A 27476-nucleotide genomic window follows, 5' to 3' on the forward strand; every position below is an offset into this window, starting at 1 on the left:
GGACTCCACGATTGATGTTTGTATCTGTTTTACTTAGTTTTTCTGGTCTCTGCTGGGGAGGGATGGCATGACACATCTGTCTAGGGCACTATGTTGGCTCTGCCTCTGCAAGTCTTTTTTTTTTTTCTTTTGTGCTTTAGGTGAAAGTTTACACCTCAAGTTAATTTCTCATATAAAAATTTATACACATTGTTTTGTAACGTTAGATGCAATCCCTGCTATGTAATAGCACAGTCTCCCTTTCCACCCCGGGTTCCCTGTGTGAAAATAATTTTTTTGATAATTCCTAATTAATAATCAGGATTATCTTGAGTTTTATTTTTTCTATACTCTTTTTTCTCCCCTTGATTTTGGGTCACATTTTCCTTTTTTGCATGTTTACCCATGTCTCAACTCCTATCCCTGCCATCCTCGAATGACCCCCGGTATCTCTATTAGCTATCACTTGTCATCACTTGCTGCCTGTTAGGTCTTGTGAAGTCTCACTGTGCACTTGTGCAGGCTTGCCCTCTGACAATAATGTGTGGTGAACTACACACAGAATTCCAGATCTACTGGTCTGCCTTTTTCTATCCTTTCTGTTACTTATCCTTCAAATTCCAGCCTCTTTAGAGGTTTAAAACTTTAGTACCTGCTCCACAGCTCAGCAAGCTGTACTGTGTTTATACTTATGTTCTACCTTCCTTGATACAGCACCCTCAAGCTTCAGGCCCAATCATTCTTTCCTGCCACTCTCTTATTGCTCAGCTGCTTGTGTGCATGTTGCCTTGTGTGGGTATGTGGACAGAGGAGGAAACGGGGAGCCAGTGCTGTCTTGAGGTTACCCCACGAGGAAGGGGTAGGACCAGGATTCATAGCCAGGGTGGCGTTTCTAGAGTGCCTGTGGCATACAGATTGTCAGGTAAAGTATTTATTTTCAGAGTTGAGCTCCAGCTGCCTATTTGGGGTTTAAAAAGGTTAGTAACTCCTAGAGTTAGAGCTTCTAGAATGTCAGGGAAGGGGGAAGACACAAGACTTCCATCACAGGGCTAGTGGCATCATGGCAGGTGAGAGGTCTGCAACATGTGGACATGACGCCACTCCCTGGCTCACACCTGCCCTCCTCAAGCTGAGGAGTGGGAAGACTGGGTAGCCAGCAGGCTCTGCTCATTTTCTTCTTTGCGTGTTGTTAGTTGTTGTTGTTGTTAGGTGCCATCATGTCAGTTCTGACTCATAGCGACCCTATAGGACAGGGTAGAACTGCCTCATAGAGTTTCCAAGGAGTGGCTGATGGATTCCAACTGCCAACCTTTTGCTTAGCAGCCGAGCTCTTAACTACTACACCACCAGGGCTCTGTCTAGACACAGTAATTAACTGAGATGGTGGGACAACATTGTCCAGGGGCCAGGTCTGGTCTCTGGTATTTGGTTACATAAACTCCTTCTCATTAGTTAAAAATCCCATTCAGAATGTTCTTGACATCTTCAAAGACATAAAGCCCTTTTAAGCCCCAAATAAACTTGTTGTAGTTTGACAATCCATAGAATTTTGGGCACTATTAAAACAAAACAAGTGTGGCTTGTGGAGTAGCAAGGGCAGGGTTTCTGTCATGATTGTTGTATGCTCTGGTTATGGAAGCGAGGGAAGAGCTGAGAGGGTAGGAGTGTGCCTACTGCCACTCTGAGGCCTTTAGAAGAGGGCCCTACCCTGGATCTCCTCTCTTGAACTGTGGGTCCTTGGGGCCAATGGAAAGTGCCAGCAGGAGCCTGCTCCCCACCTCCCCCTCCTGACCATGCTGAGGATACCAGAGGTTTTGAGATGCCCTGCCCAAATGTCCTGTAGCCCGCTTCCAGGTGGGCCTCTTTCCTACATCCATTCTCGGGGGCGGCCGTGGGGATTGGGATGTGCAGGCTATAGTGTCCACACAGGTGTGAACCAGGTCCCTCATGATGCAGGACAGAGGTGGAATAGGAAAAGAAGGGGGATGAGTCAGGCTTTGGGCCTGGTTCTTTCCATCTTCATGGAATAAGAGAACTCTAAATTCAAACCTGGCCTTCCAGGACATTATAAAGTATATTCATCGTGATAAGAGGATTGAACATGGCTTATTAGCAGTTTGTTATTATATTGTCAGGTTGCTGGGCATACCTCCTAAAACAGTATATACATGGAAGGGTTATATAAACCGTGAAGTAATTATATCCTGATGCTTTTCTCCCTGTTGGATAGGCTTAAACAAATGAGCGGGTAATTGAGAATTCCCTGAAAATCATTCATTGGTTTTTTCAAGTAAACAATAATAAATAGTAATAATGACTGACATTTATTGAGTGCCTGCTATTTAAGTGAGGAAAGCAGTTTACATGTGTCTAATGACTCTTCACTTCCTTGTCCTGACTGGAGGGATATTCCTGCTGTTACACCAGGGAAGCCCCTAAACCCTTCCTATTGTCTGTTAATGGAATTGTGTGACTTGGCGATCGGAAGTTGTGGGGTGGAAATGCGTTGATACGGTGGGGACCCTTCTGAGGTGATAAAATGGGCTGTGAGTTAACCAGTGTTTGACTTGCCGTTTATGATTAAGCCACGGCGCAGCTGTCATTGTTCCTTCTCTGCGGCATGTGAACATGAGAACCTGCAGAAGGAAACTCACACAACCCGCTCTTGTGATTTGCAGGCTTCTGGGAGCTCCCTGTCCACAGCACCACCCTGCCAGCATAGGAAGCCCAGGTGAGTCCATGTCCCCAGGTCCTCCTTGAGCCTCCCTGGGAAACTAGGGTGGGTATTAATTTATTCTGTGGTAGTTTCTTTTTAATTTTAAAAATAAGTGCCCAAAGGTAACAGTTTATGCCCCTTTTTGTGGATGTGATCTCATGGCATTTTAGACATAAGAGTGGTGAGTGGTTTGATTGTAAAAATATGACTTTTGGGGTGGGGGGGTGGGTTGGGAAGAATACCAGAGTTGACTGTAGCATCTGAGGAGACAGCCCCCTGTGCCTCCTTCAGGGGAGGTGCCCCCGAGAGACCGCCCTTGGCCAGGAGCCCCTCTTCGTTGATTGACTTTGGCTTAGGAGATACATTATTTTTTTATATACCAGTGTTCAAAAATATGATTTAAATTTTAAAAATAATCAGAATTCTTTTGTGTCCATGTCTGAGGTGGAGAAAAAAAAAAAACCTGTGTTAATTTTTGGGCTCCTGATTTGAATAAATTCACTGTGTAAAATAAACAACATGATATGGGATATTTGATGATGTTGAGGTTCTTTAGTGTGATAAGAGCCTTACAGATATTTGTAAAAAGCATTCTTATATTTTAGAAATAAATACAAAGTATTTATAAATGAAATGATATAACTGGGATTTGCTTCAAAAGACTAAGTGGTGGAAGAAATATTTGGAAATATAGGTGGGAACAAGTTGGCCATGTGTCGATAATTTTGAAGGTGGGTGATGGGCTAATGAGGATTTATTAAACTATTTTTTTGTTGTTGTTGTTTTTAAACTTTTTCATAATTAAAAAAAAAATTATAATAGGAGTAATAAAAGGCAAACAACAGCCAGTGATGGCCCCTTTGATGAATTCACCAACCAACCAAGTGCCTCTCCTGCCTTCCTTCTCAGGCTTTGCTCCTCGCTGTTGCCATCTTGGTTTTGTGCCTCAGTACCGCTCCCATGGACCCTTACTCCTCCTGCTCTGGGCCTGTTGTCTCCATTCCATCCAGATGCTCTGGGCCCATTTTCTCCATTCCATTCATACACTCTCGGCCCTCTTACAACCTCTCTTGGGATGGCGCTCTGGACCTGTGATCCCCAGCAGCTTGCTGGTGGCCTCATATATGTCACTAGGCCTCATCCCTTCTTGATGGCAACACTGGAAGCTCAGATCCTGCCTCTTTCTCATGTGATGGGCTTCTAGGGGGCAGGACCAGCATATCTACATTCTCCACCAGCACCTCAGGAACTTGTACCCAAGGTAGCTGGGCTGGACCTGAGGTGCGCAAGCACTCTGCCCAGTGTGCCCACAAAGAGGAGGCCTCTGCCTGTCTTGTGCCTGTAAACTCATCCCCAAAGCTTTTATTCCCCCAACTTGTTTTCCCTCATTGTTAAACTAAAATATGCATATTGGAAATTATTCAGGAAAGGTAGAAAATGTGAAGAATGTGTAAAAGTCATCTGTAATCCCCCCTTATCCTTCCAAACATTTTCTTCCTGTGCATGAAACATGAACACATACAAACACACATTCACATTCTCTCTTAGGGGAAGGGGATGTTGCTGTGTCGTTTCGTAACCTGATATTTATCAGATTCTGCATTCCCACTGGAATTGCTGGGAAGTGCAAATGGTTAATGCCCTGGGCTACTAACTGAAAGGAGGTTCAATTCTAGCCAGAGGATCCTGGGAAGAAAGGCCTGAAAAATCAGCCAACCTTATGGAGAACAGTCCTACTTTGACACGTGGGATCATCATGAGCCAGCATCTTTTTTTTTTTAATATTCCCATTGGGTTTTATTCAGTCTCTCTGCCCATCTATCTACCCACATTCTACGTATATATAGCAATATCATTGTTTCAAAGGCTGTATAGCATACTGTTTATTTAACCAATCCCTTCTTGCTGGATAGTGAGAAGGTTGTCATTTTTTGCCCAGCAGTGAACTGCAGTGAATCTCATTCCAGTTATGTATCAACTCATTTTCCATGAACTGTCCAAGGACATTGCTCAGAATGATTTGTGGTCAGGCTTGGAGCCAGGGCAGCCTTGTGAGAATACAGCTCTGTGGCTGCATTCACTCCAGCCTGAACCTCGCCCTGTGGTCACACCTTTCAGAGGCCTGTGCTGGCTGGAGCCCTGGGAGGCCCCAGGAGGCCACGGGGTCCTTGTGTATGAGGGTAGGAGGGTCACATTGCTGGGAACCACAGTTGGCACAGAGCAGAAGGCTGCAGAGGTCCTTGTCACAGGAGTCATGCCCGGCTCCTTGCTCTCCCCCCACAGAGAACCAGTCATCGCCAAGTCCTAAAATTCTGTGAGCTTGAAGTGTTAAAAAGCAAAGATGTCACCTTGAAGACTAAGTTGCGCCTGACCCAAGTCGTGGTGTTTTTGATCCCCTCATGTGCATTTGAAAGCTGAACAATGAATAAGGAAGACCGAAAAAGAATTGATGCCTTTGAATTTTCACGTTAGTGAAGGATATTGAATATACCATGGACTGCAGAAAAAAAACAAACACATCTGTCTTGGAAGAAGTACAGCCAGAATGCTCCTTAGAAGCAAGGATGGCGAGACTGCGTTTCACATACTTAAGACATTTTATCAGGAGGGATCAGTCCGTGGAGAAAGATGTTATGCTTGGTAAAGTAGAGGGTCAGCAAAAAAGAGGAACACCTTTGATGAGATGGATTGACACAGTGGCTGCAGCAGTGGGCTCAAGCATAGCCACGATTGCGAGGATGGCGCAGGACCGGGCAGTGTTTCATTCTGTTGTACATAGGGTCGCTATGAGTCGAACCAACTCGAAGGCACCTAACAACAACGACAACAATGCAACCTGGCCATTTCTGCCTTTGAGTCCAGTTCCTCCTCCCATGACTCATGGTCTCCTACCTGGACGCAGCACAGCCACCTGGCAGGCTTACTTTTCGGCATCCCATGCGCCCCTGGCTCGCCCATGTACAGGCTTTCAGCAGAGCTGGCACAGCGCTGTTTGCGGTAGAGGGTCTGCCTACTCCCCACCCCTGTACCATCAGTTCTGTTCCTGGCCGAATGAGCTTTATAGATAAAAAGCCTCTTTAATTATTCCTTCCCAGCTCATCCCCTCCGTAAGGGTCAAGTCCAGCCTCCTTGGGGCCTACGAGCCCCCTTGGTCTGGCCCTCCCTCGTCACTGCCCCAGGAGGCTGCAGGCCCACCCAGAGAGCATGTATATGCAAAAATGAGTTGATACATACAAGATGTAAAGCTCTCCCCTGTCTGCAGCCTTGGCCTCTGCTCATACAATTCTCCCTGCCTGGCCTTCTTCCCAGCTGCCTTGTGTTTGCCCAGAAAGAACTTTTAAGCCTGATTTGAGGTTCCCTCCCTGCAGGGCACCTAGGTCTCTCAGAGCCCTACCCCTAAGGAAACCAGGGCTAAAAAACCAGTTGCCATGGAGTCAGCCCCGACTCACGGTGACTTCATGTGTGTCAGAGAATAATTGTGCTCCTTAGGGTTTTCAGTGGCTGAGTTTTTAGAAATAGTTTGCCAGGCATTTCTTCCAAGCCATCTCTGGGTAGACTCCCACCTCCAACCTTGCACCACCCAGTATTTGCCTACTGCACCCTGCATGCTTCGCTGCTGCAGACAGCTTTTTCTGTATTTCTCTGTTAGTAGCTTGCGATGGCCCAGAAATGACCTTGAAGGAATTGTTTTAGATTACATGTCATCCTGTGATTAGAAAACAGCTCAGGAAACATACACATAGTTAAATTCCCCCTCCATGTGCTTGTATGAAAATCCAGCACACTGGCTGCCTGTCCTCTTTTTTCTCTTCCTGGCCCCTTGTCCCTGCTTCCTGACAAGCTCTCCTCCTCTCTCCTAGGCCGACCACCCCAATCCCAACGATGGAGGACGGCCATGAGCTGGACCTCACGTACATCACAGAGCGTGTCATCGCTGTCTCCTTCCCCGCCAGCAGCTCTGAGGAGTCCTATCTCCACAACCTGCAGGATGTCACACGCATGCTCAAGTCCAAGCATGGTGACAACTACCTGGTGAGTGTAGGGAGCCTGGGCATGGGGGTGCATGAAAGTAGCAGGCCTGGGGAGGCGCTGTGCAGGCACCGCAGGTGGCCCCAGCATTGGCAGGTCTGTTATACACATGGCCTCACTTGCTGTGGCACGCCGTGAATGGCAGGTCCTTTGCGGTCCCTGTCCCTAGTTTACTAAGGAGGAAGCACTGGCCTGTGCTGTTACCACTCTGCCCTGCTGCGGGGACAGGTGGACATACTTCCATGTGGGACTGTCTGCATCAGGGATGACCACTGCCCCGCTCCTGCACGCATGTGGCCATCACCCACCGGGTCAGGCCTCTTTCCCATTGCCTGAATATTCTTCTCAGGCTATCACTGCAGACAGCCACTCCCACTGGGTGGGTATAGCATCACCAGTAGCAAAAGTGATCTCTGACTCTCCCCGTGAAAAATAAATTAGGAAGACAAAGGACTGGGTACCCAAGAAGCCAGCGGCTGCCCTGGAGACAAGTATAGAGTTGATTTTCAAAGCTCATGTGTAAAAGTTGGTAGGAGGAGCCAAATGGGAGGAGAAGTAGAAGAAATGCCTCTTCTTGATCCTCCCTGTCAGATCAGCTCCCTTATTGTCTGTTCTCACTGTTGCTAGTCTATGTAGAGTCTGCTGGCTCTTCTGCCTTCTCCTCTTAGCATCATTGTTTACACTAAAGGCAGCTTCTCAGCTCCCCCTCTGTATCGAAGCTAATCCTCACCGTCAGTGAACAAGGACATGTTGTCAGCATTATTCTTGCTCAGCAGATGGATGAACTTGAGCTCTGGGACCTGTGCCCTGGGGAGCCCTCCTAGTCTTACCTGTGCAGGCCTCCAGGATGACCTCTCCTATATAGGCACAGGGTACGGCTTATCAGAGCTCCTGGATGCACTGAGGACCCTGTCTGTCCTCCTGACATCTGTCCTTACCATCTCCTGCCTATTAGATGTGACATCTAGACCCCTGCTGGCAGTCACACGCCTCTGATAACTTCCCTCCCTTATCTCTGGGACTTCTCCCTTGATCACAGGGTAGGTCTCCTCATCTGGAACCTTTCTTGAGCCTCCTGCAGGCTCAGACCTCCCTTCTCCAGCATCCCCTCCTCTCATCCCCGCATGCTTTCACCAAAGGGATCATGGAGAGATCCCCCACAGACTGGGGCCTTGGGCTGCTCTTCCATTGACACTGGATGGGGCCCAGTTGGGGCCAGAACACCCTCCCACTTCCCTGTAAAATGGCCAGGGCAGCGGTTCCCTACTTGTTTTCAGATGAAGACCCTTTTGAAAAATCTAGAGAAAGACACATGGGCACGTTTTGTACAGACCCTGGATTAAGAATCCTGGAATGGGCTGGTCTGCATTTCTCCTCATACACTGAAAGGGCTCTAACGTCATGAATTAGATTCTCAGACGATTAAATGTGGGAAAAACAATTCCCCAAACCATGTATGAGACCATGCCATTGTGATGTGTCTTGTCACTCCCTAGTGGGTCATACCCTTTAAGGAGGGCTGTGCCTATGATAATGCTAACATGCTGGGAAGTAATTGTGTTTAGTATGTGCAGCAGCAGCCTGTGCCAGGGATAAAAATCAGCATGGGCCCTAGAGTGGGGCAGAAGCAGTACCCGGCTGGGTGACTTTGAACAGGCCAGTCTCTCAGCATTCCTCCAGCATCCTGTCTCTGAAACGAGAGGTGCCTTTAATGAATTTTTAAGGTCTTTTGCTGCTTGAACATGGTCTTTTTCGCTTTCGTTGCATATTTACTACCTTCCCGCAAACATCTCTGCTTTTTCAATGAAATTAAAATGTGGTTCTTAGTTGGTTGGAACCCTGGTGGTACAGTGGTTAAGCATTCGGCTGCTAACCGAAAGGTCAGCAATTGAAATCCACCAGCTGCTCCTTGGAAACCCCATGGGGCAGTTCTACTCTGGCCTATAGGGTCACTGTGAGCAGAATTGGCTTGACGGCAACAGGTTTGTTTGTTTGTTTTTTTTGGCTTCCTTGGTTGGTTATATATATATTAGGAATACGGTCCTTGCTGATACTTTCCAGGTATGGTCCTGCCCGCACACTGTGGAATGGAGTCCCTGGATGGTGCAAATGGTTGATGCACTCAACTGCTAACCAGAAGGTTGGAGGTTTGAGTATTCACTGAGGGGCCTCGAAAGAAAGGCGTGGTGATCTGCTTCCGAAAAATCTGTCATTGAAACCCTTATGGAGTGCAGTTCCATTCTGACCCATGCGGGGTCACCACGAATCAGAGTTGGCTTGATGACAGTTGGCTTCCACACTGTCCAGCCATCGCACAGCTAGCCCTCTCCCATGCTGTACCTCTCTCCTGAGTAAGCTTCTGTGTTCCAGGGGCAGGGCAAGTCCTGTAGGATTTGGTATGCCATCCTGATTTTATTTTTTTGTTCTGTGACCAAACATGCATCTGTGCATTGTAGTCTTGTAATTCTCAATACGTGAAGGGCAAACAGCATGAAAAAATGCAGGTGCTTTCTCTTTTGATCTCTGAGGAAGGTGACTTGTCTAAAAGTTTTCTCCTTTCCCTTTGTAGGTATTAAACCTTTCTGAAAAGAGATATGACCTTACGAAGCTTAACCCAAAGGTATGGATTTTATTGCTTCATGTTCTGAGTTTTATAAAATGCAGATGATGCTTACCTAGCTCATGCAAAAATAGTCTGTTAAAAGTCTTTGTGGGATGTGACTTGATAATAGGTATTAGGAACTGTTCATATCCATTTGTTGTGTTTTTTTAAATTATTATATTTTTTTAAATTTTGAAGTAATTATGGATTTACAGGAAGTTACAATAATAGTACAGAGAAGTCCTGTGTCACTTCACTCAGTTTCTCCCATGATGCTGTCTTTCGTAACTACTAGTACAATACCAACACCAGGAGATGATATTGTACAACCCACAGATCTAATTCATACTTCACTTGTTTTGCGTGACTGGTGTGTGTGTGTGTTGGGGTGGGGGGTTCCTCTGCCATTTGGTCTCGTGTGTAGATATGTGTAACCACCACCAGTCAAGATACAAGACTTCTGTTACCACAGAGGTCTCCCTTGTGCAACTTTGTTATAGTCGCAATTGCTCCTTCCCACCATTATTATTTGCAATGACAAACATTTGGGAATGTTTTTAAAAATGCAAATGTGTAAGTTATGCATGTATTGGTTTATTTTGCAGCCATTAGAACAAAAAAATTTTAAAAAACCAGTAAATTGCCCCTTTAAATACTAGTTAACAAAAATAGAATGCAGAATTTATGTAAAATGTTATTTCAACTAAGGAGTCCTGGTGGCACATTGGTTAAAATGTTCAGCTGTTAACCAGAAGGTTGATGGTTTGAACCCACCAGCTACTCCTCGGGAGAAAGATGTGGCAGTCTGCTTCGGTAAAGATTTATAGCTTTGGAAACCCTATGGGGCAGTTCTATTCTGTCCTATAGGGTCGTCGAGATGGAATTGACTCCGCGGCAGTGGGTTTGGATTTGGTTTTTTGGTATTATCTCAAATGTGTTAAATACACATAGAAAAAGAGATTTAGGGATTCATGAAAATGCTGTTGTGGTTACTTCTGAGCAGTGGAAGGAGTATGTGAGTTTTCCTTCTTCCTGACAGTTTTCTGATGTTTTCATTTTTTACGTTATTTCTATTGCTTTTCTCATCCAATAGAGCTTTGCGTCTCCTCTCCCCTTAAAAAAATGAATAAAATGAAAAATAAAAATCCTAGTTGGCCAAAGTAGGTTTTAGAGCTAGACATATTTATCATGGTTGCTCAGAGTTGCTCTTTTTTGCACCTAGACCCACTATATTCGTTATCACGTGATTATTAATTTCTTCGTTTATGTCTGAAATTATAATTAAGATTCAAAGGCGCTTCCTCTTCTGTGGGCTCATTTCTCTCCGGTGAGGCGTGTTGCTGTCTCCCAAGTATGCGTGATGGTCCTTTGTCTCTAAGGTGCTGTCTGCACAGAGTGTGGGGAAACGGCTAACTGCATTTTCCCAAACCGTGATTTTAGTTTTAGCAGGGGAATTTTGGCAGCGGCTTGGGCCAAGAACTCCTGTTTCAGGTCCTGCCAGCTCTCAGCCCCTCCCCACATACCCTTGCACCATTTTCTGCTCCTAAAAGGCCTGTTGGGGATTGTCGTTCCTGCTGCACGAGAACAGATAAGACCCTTGGAGAGACGTCTCATTCAGGCAACATTATACTTCATGTTTTTCTTTCTAGTGAAGGAGCCTGGCTACACTTCTCATTAGGTTTTAGAAAAGGCACACGCAGCATCATTCTTTACTCCCAAACAAAATACATTGACATAAAAAACACAAGATGGCTGTAGAACCTTCAGAGAGTGGAAACTGAAGAAGTGTTCTCTCATTGCAGACGATGGATGTGGGCTGGCCGGACCTGCACGCCCCACCCCTGGATAAGATGTGCACCATATGCAAAGCCCAGGAGTCCTGGCTCAACAGCGACCCCCAGCATGTGGTGGTCATCCACTGCCGGGTGAGCGAGTGGAGGGCGCCCCCTGTAGTTGTGAAGGTTGTGGGTTGAAGGTTGATGCTGGCTGCATGGACGTGTCCACGAACCGCATGTTCACTCTCACATTCACTTGTGTGATGTGCTCTGTATATGTTTGTGGTTAGGTTTCCTACTTGTCTTTCAAAAAGAACCCCAAACCTCCCAGAGTTTGACTTCAGAGCTTCTAGAATTGAGATCCCTGAAGGGACATTTTCAACTAACAAATGATACTACTGAAAGTGAATTTCTTCCTTCCCTCCCTCCTTTGTCCTTAACCATGGAAAGCCCCCTTTTTAAAAAAGAAAAAGGCACTTTTAAGGTACATGGTATCAGATTTTCTGTTCCGTCTGAGTTACAGTGATTAACTGGTTGACATGTGACTATGGGCGTGATGCTAAGCATGTCTCAGTAAGCATGTCATCGTTTGTAAGCGGCACCAGCCTGCAGGAGCATCTACCGGTGCGTTTTCACAGGCTGGCCGGCCCCGGCTGTAGTCGCTGCGGTGTGGGCAGCCTGCTCTGCTCCCTGGGTCCAGGCCCGCGGTGCAGCCAGGGCATTTGTCCTGGGGGCCACCTTTTAGGCTTTCACCTCTTACCTCCCGGCATCTTTCTTAATTCTCAGGTTTCTCAGCTGCCTTGGGATTGGTTTTTGCCTCTTACTGAAAAGAGTTCCTTTCTCAGCCCTGGTTTCCCAAGTTTGGTTGATGTTCAGAGGGGCAGAAGTGAAAGCACATTTCCCTAAGGGGCAAGGAGAATTGGGGCTTAACCCTCCTGTGAGATATTTTTACTATAAAGGAGAAGTTATGATCACACACGCAGCTTAGATTTTTGCAACGTGTGGGAGGAATGGTTTGACAGGAAGTTTGCCAGTGGGGTGGAGGCAGAGTCCTTTAAGGGGCAGTTCTCTATTTCTGACATCCTGCAGTGCACGCTGTGACCCCCAGAATGTCTAGAAAATGTTGGTGTTTCCATCCTGAGACAGTTGTATTCTGATTGTTTAATACTCAAAAGTTGCACAAAAATCCATTCAATTATGGAATTCAGTTTAAAAAAAAAAATCATTAATTTTGTTGTTGAGAATATATGCAGCAAAACACACATCTGAGCTTTTTCAAGCACTATGTTAGCTTAAGGAGTTTCCCCTCAAATATGTGCTTTGGTACAAACTGGAAAAAAAAAAAAAAGACATTTTAGAAATAATTCTAATCAATTAAAGCTAAGTGTATGTTTTTTTCATCTAGCCTGACCTGGGTGTTTTTACTCACTGATGGGCCATTGGTGCCTAAGATCGGACACCTAGCCGTTCCCAAGCATGATTCCCTAACCGGGTGGTTTTTAAAACAAGACCACAGCAGCGTCAGTAGCACCTTTGTACTTGTGAGAAATGCAGATTCCAGGGCCCCACCGTGGACCTACGAGCTCTGGATAGGGCCCAGCAATCTGTTTTTTTCTGAGAATTCTGGTGTGCTCCAGAGTTCAGGAAGCAGTGCCCTGAACTATTCATTCAGTTTCACTTTTCCATATCGATTTCGTTGATGAGATAAATTGTAGTATTATTTAAAGCATCTGGATAACAAGCGATGAAATTCCCACACAGAGATTTCTAAAATCCTTCTTGTTCCTAAGCAACTCTCGGCCCTCTGGGTAAATCTCAATAATGGAATTAATTGGAGTCATGTTGAAACTTATTAAAAATAATTTGCTCATCACTTGTGCTATTCTGGTGTCATGTAAACTATTCTTCAACCATCTAGACAACACACTCTGAAAGATAAGTTCTCTTTTAATTTAAAATGACTGATGTTGACATTAACAGAAGTTTATCATAAATCACTGTTGGGATGAAATCGCTGACATTTGCCAAAATCTGCGTGCTTTGCAGAATGTGCGTTTCCTTTAAAGTTGTGCCGGAAATTGCTAGCATAATTGGGTCTGTCTTGGCTTGGATGGGACAAATGGAGAAGCTAGCATAGCAATGTTTCCCCTTCTCTCTCTCTTTAATTATGGTAAACTATATGTAACACAATATTTGTCATGGTAACCATGTTCAAGTGCACGATTCAGCGACATTAGTTGTATTCACCATGTTGTACAAGCATCGGCACTGTCCATTTCCCCCATTGTCTTATTCGATATAAAGGATATGGTTTTTGTTTGTTTGTCCCATTCCCTCTGCCCCTCCCCACCCCGCCCTCCAACCCGAGTTATTGATTTAGGAGGAATAGCCTGTAGTTCCTTGGGTAGATTTCATCCCTACTGTACTTTTGTTTTTGTGTCAACGGTGAAGAAAACACACAGCAAATTGTGTCACCCAGTGATTCGGTGATTTTTGTTAAAAACGGATGAGAACTGTTCAAGTTCAAGAGAATGTTGCTTGTGCTAAAGGACTTCCTATCTATGAAGTTGTCGTTAGCTGCCATTGGGTCCGCCCCTGAGTGATGGCTACCTCATGCACAACGGAATGAATACTCTATCCAGTCCTGCTCTATCCCCATGACCAAATGTGGCCAGGACCCTTGTGAGCCATAGGGATTTCATTGCCTGATCTTCTGAAGTAGATCTCCAGGGCTTTCTCCTTAATCTGTCTTAGTCTAGAAACTCGGCTGAAACCTGTTCAGCATCATAGCCACATTCAAGCCTCCAACGACAGATGGGTCGTGGCTGCGTTTGAGGTGCGTTTGCTGGGAATTGTGCTCAGGCCTCTAACGTGGAAGGTGAGAATTCTAGCACTGAGGCACCACTGCTGCCTATCCATGGCTGGTAGCATAAAAAAAACAGTGATAGACTGAAGATGGTAGTGGGAAAGGCCATCCTTCTGCCTGGTTCTGACTTGTAGGTCAATTTATGTCTTTAAAAAAAAAAAGTTTTATAAGATAATTATACCAGTAGCTGTACAATTAATAACTGCAAATAAACATTTAAGGATTTAAGCATGCCTGCATTGAAAATCTAGAAGGCATGTGCTTTGCTTTCCTGAGACAGTGTGGAGAATCCTGAGTAACATACACATGTGATTGTGGGTTTATTGGAATTGGGATTTGGATTTGCTCTGTCATTTCTTTTAAAGAGTGGACTTAAGGACCTACATGTTGGTACTCTGCCGTTTTGACTTTAAGCAATTCTAGATCGAGATCAACAAGTTTTTTGTTTTTTTGAGTTTATGTATATTTACTTGTTTGTCATTTCATTAAAGTGACAACATATGATACTTGTTTTTTGTGACTGACTTATTTTGCTCAACATAATGTCCTTTAGGTTCATCCATGTCCCAAAATGTTTTGAGAACTCATTTTTCTTTATTGCTGAGTAGTATTCCGTTGTATGTGTGTACCACATTTTACCTATCCATTCATCCATTGATGGGCACTTAGGTTGTTTCCATCGTTTTGCTATTGTGAATAGTGCTGTGATGAACATAGGTGTGCATGTGTCTGTTCATGTCACTTCTATTAGATCCCTTGAGTATATCCCGAGGAGTGGAATTGCGGTCATATGTCAGCTCTACCTTTAATTTTTTGAGGAATCACCAAACTGTTTTCCACAATGGCTGTACCATTTTGTATTCCCATCAGCAATGGATGAGGGTTCCAATTTCTCTACATCCCCTCCAACACATGTTGTTTTCCATTTTTTTTTTTTTGCCTTGGGAGTGAAATGAAGTCTCTTTGTGGTTTTGATTTGCACTTCTCTGATGGCTAATGACATTGAACATCTTTTCATGTGTCTGCTGGCCATTTGAATGTCCTCTTTGGTGAAGTGTCTGTTCATGTCCTTTGCCCAGTTCTTGATTGGGTTATTTGTCTATTTGTTGTTAAGTTGTAGAAGTTTTCTATACATCGTAGATATTAGACCCTTATCAGTTATAGCATTCCCAAAGATTTTTTTCCCAGTATGTAGGTTGTCTCTTTACTCTTTTGATAAAGTCTTTTGATGAACTTTCATGAGGTCCCAGTTACCTATTTTGTTTTCCATTGCTTGTGAGTTTGTTGTTATGTTTGATAATCACTGAAAAAAATTAGTCCCAAAGCTTTGTTCTTATATTTTCTTCCAAGAACTTCATGGTTTTAGATTTAACATGTAGGTCTTTGATCTATTTTGAATTAGTTCTTGTGGATAGTGTGAAGTATGGATTTTGTTTCATTTTTCTGCATGTGAAAATCGAGTTTGCCAGCCCCATTTGTTAGAGACTGTTCCTCCTCCATCCAATGGACTTGGTATCCTTGTTGAAAATCGGTTGATCATAAGCAAGCTTTTCCTTAAAGAGTTAGATAGTAGATATTTTAGGCTTTGTGGGCAATGTGGTCTCTGTTGCAACTGCTCAGTTCTGCCATCGTAGTGCAAAAGCGGTCATAGATAACACGGAAATGAATGGGTGCGGCTGTGCCACACTGACATGTGAATTTCAGATCAGTTTCATATGATACAGATATTACTATTTTGAATTTTTCAAACATTAAAAAATGAGAAAACAGTTCTTAGCTCATGGGTCGTAATAAAACAGGTGGTGAGCAGAATTAACTAGTGGGCTATAATTTGCCAGCCACTGTGAATCGCCTCGACCGCAACGGGCTTGGTTTTGGTTTGTTGTAGGTCATGGCGGTATGTTCGAGAAAGTAGCAATCCATGGTCTGGGTGAGAATGGTCTGTCATATGGTTTTGGTGGTTCTGGACAGTGTTATCCTGCTGCTGGTAACACTGGTCTGTGGTGCCAGAGCCGGCTGGCCCTGTTTAGGATGTGGGATGTCTGTGGTTACTGACTGGTAACCTGTCTTTTTCAGTACCACCTGTCTGGAGGAGTGGACCGTGTGTCAGTGAGCTGTGGGCTGTCAGGGGCACTGACAGTGTGCCTACTGCTGCTCTGGACGACTTGAACTATGTGTGCCATCCTGACCTTCGCCACCCCAGAGCAGGCATCATTTACATTTCACCTGGCTAATTAGGTTATGCTAATTGCCTCTGCCCCAGGCACAGTTTCTTCTGCTCTAATTGGGAAATGGTGAAATTACTGTCTGATGCTGAGCTGTGCCGCTCTGCCCTAGGGGCTCCTGCAGGTGCCCTAGTTAGTATCTGCCCTTGTCATCTGCCTCCCCCTCTCCCCATGCAGGCTCCCACTGCAGAGGCTGCCCTTGTATGAGGTGCTGAATCTACCTCCGCACAGGAAGGCAAAGGAGAGAGACGCCGGTTTAATCTTGACAGCAAACTCCTTATCGCCTGTGCAGTGTGTGAGCATTGTCCTATTCTAGTTACACCTCTGCCATGGGACTCGAGCAACTCAGCTCCTGTTTTGTCTCCTGCAGGGTGGGAAAGGACGCATAGGAGTGGTCATCTCCTCCTACATGCACTTCACCAACGTCTCAGCCAGGTAGGATGAAGTCCGAGAGCCACCTGCGGGTGCTGTGGGGCCCTAAGGCTAAGGGGGAGGGAGGCCAGCACTCCAGGAGCTGCCCTGGGGTCTGAGGGCTCCCTGAGTAGCCACCCCAGTGTGCTGCACCTCTGAGACCCAGCGTCAGTGCTGCCAGGTTGGGTTAGGGGTTTTACACTGGGGGAAAGGCCCTTTCATAGTTCAGAAATTACTTATAATTGATTCGTGGAGACATCAAAAATACATTGAGCTCACTGTCATTCTCTACTAAAAATAATAGAGGTAAGTATTACTGTTGTTAATAGCAAGAAGAGTGCCATCTCACTCTATGCTGCCACACCTTGTAAGTGATAATGCCAGTAGCCACCATATTTTGCAGGCACTGGCCTTTGGGAAGGAGCCCTGGTGACATAGTAGTTAAGCATTGGGCTGCTAACCAAAAGGTTGGCAGTTTGAATCCACCAGCCACTCCTTGAAAACTTGATGGGGGCAGTCCTACTCCTTCCTATAGGGTTGCTATGAGTGAGAATTGACTCGACGGCAGTGGGTTTGGTTTTGTTTTGGACCTTTGGGAAGCACTTTACCGGTATTCATTTTCTCACTTAATCCTGCCAGCTAACCTGTGAGGCAGTTATCATCATTCTCATTTTACAGATGAGGAAACCAAGGCTCAGAGGGGTTGGGCGGCATGTTCTCAATCATGCAGCCTGGGAGTGGGCAGCCAGGTTTTACCTGGGGGATGGGGCTAGGAACGCACTGTCTTGCCTACCATAGTGTCCAGAGCATTTGGTTCTCAGAAGGTGAAGACCATTGTGGAGATATCCCTGGCCTCTGCCTGCTCCCCAGGCCATGGGTGATGGGCACAGCTAGGCCGGGAGGGGTGTTCAGCTGCCAGCCAGCCCTCGTGGCACTGGGATGAGCAGGGTACACTCAGATACCACCTCCTGGCACACAGATCTCCACTTATGCTGGAAATTCAGCTCAAAAATATCATTCTTTCTGGGTTTTAAATTTGCATCTGCCCTCTTTTTTCAATGCCCACTTTGTGAAGTATGAACTGTTCCTTTCTGAGGAAATATAAGCCCATTCGTATTAGCTGATAAACCTTGTCTTTTCTAGCATTAGGGGGTGAAATTTGACTTTCTGAGTGTTTTTTCTGGAAACAAATTGGGGAGCTTGTGCCTGCCAGGAAGGAAACCCAAGCCCCAAGTGAAAATCAGATACCCTTGCGGCGATAATAAGTGTTTGTGTACGTGCCAGCCCAATTGAGATTCCTGGACACATTGAAGCACTCCATTCAGCCAAAGACATTTGGTCAGAGACCAAATTGAACCTGGTAGAATCTGGACGAAGACTACCCTCTGCATTTCTGCCCCCAACAATGCAGTTCTTTATGGAACTGAAGGTCCAGGTGCTCTGGAGAGACCTGTCCTTCTTAGGAAGGATGGTGAGAGATGGGTTTGTCACATAAAACGTGTCAGGTGATCTGTTTCTGAAAGCGCTGCTTGTTCAGAATATTTAGCCTGTATTTCAGCTGTGTGGTGGCATGCAATTTACCTGAATTTCTCTGAGCCTTTGTGTCCTCATCTGGACAGTGGGAATAATAGTTGTACCTTAGAGTTCTGGGAATGTGGAATGTCATCATACGTAAAGCAGTCTGTCTTAGTCATCTAGAGCTGCTGTAACAGAAATACCACAAGTGGATGGGTTTAACAAAGAGAAGTGTATTCTCTCACAGTCCAGTAGGCTAGAAGCCTGAATTCAGGGCGCTGGCTCCAGGGGAAGGCTTTCTCTCTCTGTCAGCTCTGGAGGAAGGTCCTTGTGATGCGTCAGTCTTCCCTTGGTCTGGGAGCATCTCAGCGCAGGAACCTCAGGTCCTCAGGCCCAAGCACGCACTCTGCTCCCTGCGCTGCTTCCTTGGTGGTATGAGGTCCCCAACTCTCCGCTAGTTTCCCTTTCCTTTTATCTCTTGTAAAACAGAAGGTGGTGCAGGCCACACCTCAGGGAAACTCCCTTTACATTGGATCAGGGAGGTGACCTGACCAAGAGTGTTATGTCCCACCCTAATCCTTTTAACCACAGGCAGACATTATGATTTAAAACACATAGAAAAATCCCAAATGGAGGACAACCACACATGGCCTAACCAAGGTGACACATATTTTGGGGGGACACAATTTAATCCATTACACACTTAGAACAAGAAGCGTGCACAAGTATTAGCTGTTATTAATGCTGCAGTTATTAATAAGAGCAATAGAGTTAAATACGTTTAAGTAAAATGGGATAGCACTACAATAATGTTTTTTAACATGCTTTTCTAAATTCACACTATTTTGTAAATGTCTGTCCTTGATAATACCATTATTTTAACGGCTACTTAGTGCTCCATTAGATGGATATAATAATGTGTATTTAATCAGTGGCTGATTTTGTATATGCAGGTTGCTCCCGGTTTTTCTTTAAAACCTATGTTGCTTCTATTACTCTCTACTCTGTAGTATGCCATGATAAATGCCTTCTTCTGTTTATCTCTTTGATCATTTCTATGATCTTTTTCTTTTAGAGTAGGTCATAGGAAACACACATTTTTAAGCCTTTATCACAAATTGTGCTCCAAAACGGAATGAAAACGGAAGCTTCAAGTCACAAAGGAAGAACAACGTTTGTGTAGAAGCACCCTAAGAAGAATAGTTCATAAAAATAAAATGAATCATAATGTCCTTCATGCTAATGGTGATATTAATATTATACACAAATATTGACCCAAAGGCATTATCATCATTTAATAAAACAAGTGAATTCCAGAAAAAAGGAGGCTTAAAGTGAATGAATGGATATGTAACTAGAGTTTTCAGCTTCAATAAAAAGAGCTCTAGTCAATATATTAAATAGACTTTAAATGGACCCTTTGGTGTATGACAGTCCCATCAACTCAACCCCTTATTCAGACAGACTCAAGCATTGATACCCACTCTGTAACCTATGGTGGACGTCAAGCCACACTGAATTTAATTTTGAGTATTTGCTTTGTCCTTCTGCCTGCCTCTCTACATATATTCCCCTAGTCTTTTTCCCAGGTCTTGGGGGGTATCACAATTCTGGAACTGTATATAAATTTTGTCTGGATGGGCACATGTTAAGGGGAGGGTCCAAACTTACATCAGATTTTCAAGATTTGGCTCAAACAGTCTTAGGACTTTGGGCTTAACTGCACTGATAAAAAAAAAAAAATTCTTTTTTTTCACTGATATTCCACTATTAATTTTGAGATCATGTCAGGAAACCTTAAGGCCCAGTATGATGCTCCCTAAAAGTTCTTTGAATGCTACTCTGGCATTGGGAATTCAAATACATTATTTGGAAAAGGTGGTATTCCTTCTGTGACATTAACTTCAAAAAAATGCCCAGACTACTCCTAAGACATGAGGGTGCTGTTGCAATGCCCCGCTGGGCTGAGCACGGTGCTCTCAGCCCTTGTCAAGCCTGTTGTTGGAAGAGATTTACTAATCTGGGGCTTGCTGGCCATCCCACACCTGTCCCAACCTGGCTCCTGAAACCTGGTGGGGTGGCCACCAGCTGAGGTGTTCTGGGGCTCTGTTTCTCGTGTCTGTACCCCTGCTGGTTTGCCAAAGCTTCCTCGTGAAGCTGGGACTCAGCCTGCCTTGTTGTCTCCTCCTGGGGAGCCCCATGTAAACTGGCCTCATTTGTTTGGGAGGCAGAGTGGAAACGGGCTGCTTTTGGATGCCAGTCCTGCTGCCGGCCACCCGGGAAACCTCCAGTGGGTTATTATTATGTGAGCCATGCCTGCCGTACATTTAAGTCTCAGACCCTGAGATAAGATGATAGCATTCCAGCTGAGGTTTCAGACCCTGCTGGTGTGGCTTTCACTTTGAACCGAACATACCCCTGGGGAAATGAATTCTAAGAAAAGATGGTTGAAGTGGGTATACACACGAGGTGTAGCAAAGGAATGGGCTCCTTTGGGAGCGGTCACTCAACGCGGCCACCAAACGCCTGCCACATTCCACCTGGGTGTGCCATGGGAACACAGCTGAGTTTAATGCGCCTGCTCTCTCTGCTTCCCTAGTGCCGACCAAGCCCTTGACAGATTTGCAATGAAGAAATTTTATGATGATAAAGTTTCAGCTTTAATGCAGCCATCCCAAAAACGGTATGTATCTACCATGCTCCCATAACCCCCCCCCCCCGAGCCAGAGGAAAAAGGTAAATGGGATTTTACATTAAGAAATGCCAAATGACACTTTTCCCCTGAAGAGACAGAAGAGACCCTCCTCTGGCCCCCTACTGGGAATGGCTGGCCTAAGTCCTGCCAAAGAATCTGAAAACCAAAAACCTGTTGCCGTCAAGTTGATTACAACTCATAGCGACCCTATAGGACAGAGTAGAACGGCCCCACAGGGTTTCTAAGGGGCACTTGGTGGATTCGAACTGTCAACCTTTTGGTTTAGAGCACAGTGCTTAACCACTGAACCACCAGGGTTTCCATAAGTTTTCCAGGAGCAGCTGGCGGACTCGAGCTTTGGACCGTTTGGTTAGCAGCCTGAGCTCTTAACCACTGCACCACCAGGGCCTCTGCAAAGAAGCTGAGGGAGGAGCTTTTTTATGATGAGAGGAGAAATTAAGCGAGGAAAAATTGTGTGGTGGTAGTGGTGGTGGTGGTGGTGGGAGCCACCTATGGCACTGGCTAGCTCCGGAGAGATAAACGGCTGCTTTCCTTCTCCACACTCTCAGCAATTTGGGTCTTCTGCCCCTATGGCAGGTTTTCATTTCCATTATTACTATTCTGAGACTTGTTTCTATCCAGGCTCAGTAAACAAGATAGGTAGTAAGTATTTTAGGCTTTGTAGGCCATCCGGTCTCTGTCACAGCTGCTCAGCTCTGCCATTCTGACAAGAAAGCAGCCCTAGACAATACGTCAATGAATGAGCACAGCTGTGTTCCAGTCAGACTGTTTTATACAAACATGTGGCCAGATTTGGCCCCAGGGTTATCATTTGCTGACCCCTGTCCTAGACAGCAGCCTCCCTGAAGCCAGGGTAGTACCATTTTTTCTATTGGCACACTTCCTCTTTCTCTACTGCGTGTGCTGTACCTGGTCCATGGAAGATGCTCGGTCAGTGCTGGGTAATGGCCATGGTGGAGCAGGACGTTCTCCTTTTTCTGTGTGCCTGACAGGCTGAGGTGAAGAATGAGAACTTGAGGAAGCTCAGTGTCCAGAGGCAGTAAGAAAAGTTGGTAGGTGGCTTTCCTTTCAGACCCACTTGCTCTGCAGATGGTGATTTAACACAGCCAAGGACATAGCGACACTCCTTTTTTTTTTGGTAAATTGAGTGACAGTTTTTAAAAGAATTGCCAAGGCATTTGCCAAAATGAACGTTCTGTCCTAGAGACACCTTCATTGTGTGTGAATTCCGTCCCTCTGTTCTTGCCTGTGCACTGAGGGCCCAGTCAGCCGATGTGGGTGGAAAGGTTCTACATCAGGGAGGCAGGCCAGAGGTAGATGCTGGTCCGGAGCAGGGGCTCATTATTTCAACTTGGGACCACCAAGGGCACCTTTGGCTTTTATCTTGAGTGTTTCCAATGGCATGGGTCTGTTTGTGTTCACACTAGAATGTGCTGGAGAAACATGGACTCTAGATGTGGGCCTGGCCTAGCCTACTATGAGCAAAAGACCCCACAGAGAAGGCAAGTCGCTTGAGGAAAAGCCAAGGTTCTATCAGTATTATATTTAAGTAACCCCTTGCTCTGTCTTGAACCATTAAGTGTCATTTCTCTGTTGAGCCGTTTCCAAAACAGGACCATTAATGGGACCTCCTATGTAGAAAGTGAGGAGTGACCCATGCAAAATGCCTAGCACACACTGGGAAATTATATTTGCTCTTATTGTCTTCTCTTGGTTCTTATTACTGACTGCTCTGACAGCTTTCTAGTAGCATTAAAAGAGAGTGAAAAAGGAGAAAAAATCTGATTTCAGTATGCCCCCAAATTTTCACGTACAATGAGTATACATAAGGTCACCATGAGTCAGTCAGAACTGACTCAATGCCAACTAACAACCACAACAACAAAGCTTTCATGTATCCTTCCCATCATTATATATTTGAAGGTCTAGCAATTTACATTTCTGTAAGGTTGGCTTGGGTTTGATTTTGCATTCCAAGACTGTAATCTCCCTGTACCCAGAGGTCACGAGAAATGACCCTTATTCCTGGCTCCCTGCCCTGTGCCTGCACTTAGGGGATGCTCACCGAATTGTTATTTATTAAGTGGTTGAATAACCAAACGAACACATAAAAATGAATCTAGAGGAATATTTCAAACCAGGGCTAAATTTCTTGGCATTTCATGTCACAGTGAGGTGGCTGCATTTGTAAGTACAGGCTCGGAAGTGAGAGCTCTCACCTGGTCCTAAAAACCCTGTGTGGGAGCTTTGTGGGCTATTTTAGGACCGAGCTCAAGAAATTATTTCAAAATCTCATAATAATGAGAGTGAATTAATTAGCTTGGCATTTGTGGCTCTAAGAAGCTTACAGCTTTAACAGTAATTTCCCCAGCAGTCATCAACAGAGAAATAACAGAGCTTCGCTAGAGCCTTTACATAATAAATATTTGGTTTAGCTTGCTTGTTATGCATGCAGTCCATTTGGTGGGAAGTAAATTCTCTGTTACTTTGCTCATTACATGTAAAAAAGCCCTCAAGCCCACAGGAGCCAGGTCAATGATGGCCTGTTAAGTTACTTGTTTCCAGCAGGAACTGTGGCCATGGGCAGTCCTCTTTTTGTACCTTTAGGCTTCAGCAAACAGGGCTACCATGGGAAGCAGCTTTTCAAACCCTGATGTTGGCCTCCTGTTGTTGTCGGCTCTGTGCAGTCAGCCCCTAATGCATGGTGACCCTATGCCCAATGGGATTGGACCGCTGTGATCCATAGGATTTCATTCACTAATTTTTGGAAGTTGCTTGCCAGGCCTTTCTTCCTAGTCTGCCTTAGTCTGGAAGTTCTGTTGAAACCTGTTCAGCATCATAGCAACACACATACCTCCACTGATGGACGGGTGGTGGCTGTGTATGAGGTGTTTTGGCTGAGAATCAAACCTGGGTCTCCTGCATGGAAGGTGAGGATTCTACCAATGGACCTGTCCTCCTGTTACCCAGTGATAATTTTGTTGATGGTGTGTCAAAGGTGTCTGTCAACTTGGAGGCCCGTGTATAGTTTAATTTATCATCAACATAAAGGAAGTAATTCATTAAATTATTGAAGTTGTTGACCTTCTTCCTTTTCTTATCCTTTCTTGTGAAGAAGAAAGAGTTGAGAGAGCAGCACCCATGTCTGGCTTCCATCACTTTGTGTTTGATAGGGAAGAATGGCTGGTGACCAGTAATTCCTTGGGACAGCTAACATCTGGGGACGAGGTATAAAAGTGACCACCGGGGGCCCGGGTTGGGTTACGGAAGTCTGTCATCCCCACGTCCTCTGCGCACTGTTGTGGGTGTCCCTTTGAGGTAAAGGGAAGAGAGATCAGAAGTTGTGACATGCAGTAATTAGGATTTCCTTGATATTTCCAATAGGTGGAAATGATCCTAACCTTACAGTATTGTCTGATCTTTGATATTCTGTAATTTTTGACGTGATTTTTTACCCACAAAGTGTCTCAAAGAACACTCGGACCTAAGGCAAGGGAAGTGGGTGTCCAGGCTTTTTCTCACAAGGGCGTTTGCTGCTTAGCGAGGGCCCACTGTGACAAGCCAGGCTTACCGCGCTTTGTGATATGGAGACCCCCCAACCTGTCCCCACATGCAGATGTAGAGACAGAGAGGGTTGGCCTTGCCTCAGAGCTGAGCAGCTTCAAGCCAGCTGGCCGCTTCTCTGGACCACATGCCCCAGCCCTCTTGGGCCCTGAGGGTTGCTGCCACCTGACAGTGTGTAATGGGGGACAGAGGCTGGGACCTCTGCATGTGCCCATTACCTGCTTCTCAGGCGCCATTCCTGGCTTTTAGATCTAGCGCGACTCCTCTTGGCAGCCATCCTGCGGGCTCGGTCTCATCATTCTGTCCTTCAGCAAAGGGAGAAGGAATCCTGGGGGGTGCGAATGGTTAATGTGCTCAGCTGCTAACTTAAAGGTTGGAGGTTCAAGTTCATCCAGGGGTACCTGGAGAGAAAAGCCTGGTGATCTACTTCCGAGAAACCAGCTATTGAAAACCCTGTGGAAACCAGCTCTACTCTGACATACATGGATTCCCCCACTCTCTTTGCTAATTGGGAGCATCTCAAGGCCACCACGCATCAGAACCCTCCATGTTTGTATGTAGATGTGAGATGTAAAGCCAGTTCCCCTCAGGTGCTGGGGTCCACGCGCACCACAAGCCCAGGGAATGTGCAGAAGGGGTGGAGGGAATCATCACACCTGGAGTGGTCACCTGTGTGTGATCCACCCGAGCAATTGCCAGGTGCTGATAGAGTAAAACACCTTCCTGTGACTAGAGCTACCCAGTGCCGGAGGGAGGGAAAGCTGCGGTTCAGAGAGATGGATGATTCAATCAGAGGTCCCTCTGATCAAAACATCTGTGATTCAAAAAAAGCATAATAATAATAATAATAAAAGTCTATGATTCCCTTACCTTGCTGAAAACTAGGGAAACCAAGAACCATGAAATCTGCAGTGGGTGAAATTTGTGGTCACTGTTGTGTGCTGTCAATGCGATTCCGACTCAAAGTGACCCTATAGGGCAGAGTAGAACTGGCCCACGGGGTTTTTGAAACTGTAATCCTTACTGCCACCGTGTGTCCGTCAGTTTGTCATACTGTGGTGGCTTGCATGTTGCTGTGATACAGGAAGCCTTGCTACCAGTATTTCAAATACCAGCAGGGTCACCCTTGGTAGACAAGTTTTAGTGGAGCTTCCAGTCTAAGACAGACTAGGAGGAAGGACCTAGTGGCCTACTTCTGAAACATTTGTCCAGTGAAAACCCATGGAACCAGCAGTCAAGAAATCAAAGGATGCATTGCATTGGGCATATCTGCTGCAAAAGACCTCTTTAAAGTGTTAAAAAAGAAAGTCACTTTAAGGACTAAGGTGCACTTGACCTAAGCCGTGGTGTTTTCAGTTGCCTCATATGCATGTGAAAGCTGGACAATGAATAAGGAAGACCGAAGAAGAATTGACACCTTTGAATTATGGTGTTGACAAAGAATATTGAATATAGAGCAGGCTGCCAGAAGAGCAAACAAACCTGTCTTAGAAGAAGTACAGCCAGAGTTCTCATTAAAAGCAAGGATGAAGAGACTTCATCTCACATACTTTGGACATGTTATCAGGAGGGACCAGTCCCTGGAGAAGGACATCATGCTTGGTAAGGTAGAGGGTCAGCAAAACAGAGGAAGAACCCTCAATGAGATGGATTGACACTGGCCGCAACGGTAGGCTCAAGCATGACAAGGATTGTGAGGATGGCGGAGGACTGGGCAGTGTTCGTTCTGTTGTACGTAGGGTCACTTTGAGTCGGAACCATACCTGAAGGCACCAAACAACAACAGTCCTTATGGGAGCAGATTGCCAGGTCTTTTCTCCTATGGAGCATCTGGTAGGTTCAAACCGCCAACCTTTTGGTTAGCAGCCAGACGCTTAACCATTGTGCCACCGTGGCTCCTTCGGTAAAATTTAGGAGATTAAAAATAATTGAACTGTTCACCCATTTCTATTTTAAAGTACAGTAGAAGTTAAGAAATCTTGTCAAGGAAGAAAATGCCAGAAAGGGCAGCAGTGTGGGCGCCCTCTGGTGGCGAGACCCACTGTGTGGGCCTCGTCATCTGGGCTCTCAGGGCCTGGTGACCCACCCCTTGAAGTCCACCAGCAGCATTGCGAGGTTTTGTGCTGTCTTAAACAAGAAGAAAGTGTTTGCCGTCAAGAAAGTGGAAGTACTGAAATGCCTTGTTTTCTATGAAAAAAAGAAGCATAACTTCCTTTCTAACACTCTCCTATTTTTTTTAGTGTTTACCAGAAATTTCTTTTTGTTCAGTTTGCTTTGTATACGGATTCAGCTGTTTGACATAATGGCCTGTGTCTGAATTGCCAGCATAAATTAGAGATTTTTTTTTTTTTTTTTAAGATAAACGAGGTTAAGCTTAGTGGCCATTTCAGATGTGGGATGGCGTGTTATTGGCTCAGAGGGAAATGGACTGGGCCTGGGTGGTTGGAAGCCTGAATAGTCCTCTGCGAGCAGTGTTGGCATTGACCTCTGTCAGTCAGTACTCACTGACTGCCCCCGTTTGCTAGGTTCTGCTGCAGGCATTAGAGATATACATAGATGATTAGACTGTGGGTGTTTTGGTTTTTTATTTATTTTTTTTCTCTTGCAAAGACTGCAGTACTTTGGCAGGAAAGACATGGGAACAAATAGATTGAGTGTAAGGTGTTGCGTGCTATGGGGGCATGTGCTTGCAGGGTGCATTGGGGATGCATGCAGGGCATGGGAGGGGGTTGAGAAGCCAGGGAGAGGACCTGGAGGGAAGGAGCTGCCACATGTTAGTCACGTGCACGAGAGATGAGATTTGCAGGGAAAACAAGAGACTCTCCAGGTGGAGGGAATGGCCAAGGCGAGAGCATGGCTGGTGTCTATACTCACTTCTCCATCATTACTGCCACATCTGTCGAGTACCACGAAGATACAACCCTCCTGCTGTGGAAACTTCTCTCGCAGCCCCCGCATGCACAGAGAAGATGTCTGAAGTCAGCATTGATACAGGTGCACAGTGTTTAATTAATCACTTTATCAAAGAAGAGGAAGTAGAAAAAAGAAGTCATGTCTTCCAGGCATGTAGTAGGTGTT

At 45.4% G+C, this 27476-nt stretch overlaps 1 protein-coding gene across 9 annotated transcripts in view; it reads left to right on the forward strand.

Annotated features, from left to right (window-relative positions):
• TNS3 (tensin 3) overlaps nt 1-27476 on the forward strand; it is a 337654-nt gene that overhangs the window by 117673 nt on the left and 192505 nt on the right. For 7 of the 9 annotated variants that reach the window (XM_064290241.1, XM_064290242.1, XM_064290245.1 and 4 more), the window contains 6 exons: nt 2658-2710; nt 6556-6727; nt 9294-9344; nt 11129-11251; nt 16563-16627; nt 20718-20801. In XM_064290241.1, the coding sequence (XP_064146311.1) occupies nt 6578-6727; nt 9294-9344; nt 11129-11251; nt 16563-16627; nt 20718-20801 (473 nt within the window). In that variant the 5' untranslated portion in view covers nt 2658-2710; nt 6556-6577. Of the gene's footprint in view, nt 1-2636; nt 2711-6555; nt 6728-9293; nt 9345-11128; nt 11252-16562; nt 16628-20717; nt 20802-27476 lie in introns of those variants that run through there. The other 2 variants (XM_064290243.1, XM_064290240.1) reach the window with 2 other exon arrangements.

The sequence above is a fragment of the Loxodonta africana genome, chromosome 8 (genome assembly GCF_030014295.1).
Source record: "Loxodonta africana isolate mLoxAfr1 chromosome 8, mLoxAfr1.hap2, whole genome shotgun sequence".
NCBI lineage: Eukaryota > Metazoa > Chordata > Mammalia > Proboscidea > Elephantidae > Loxodonta > Loxodonta africana.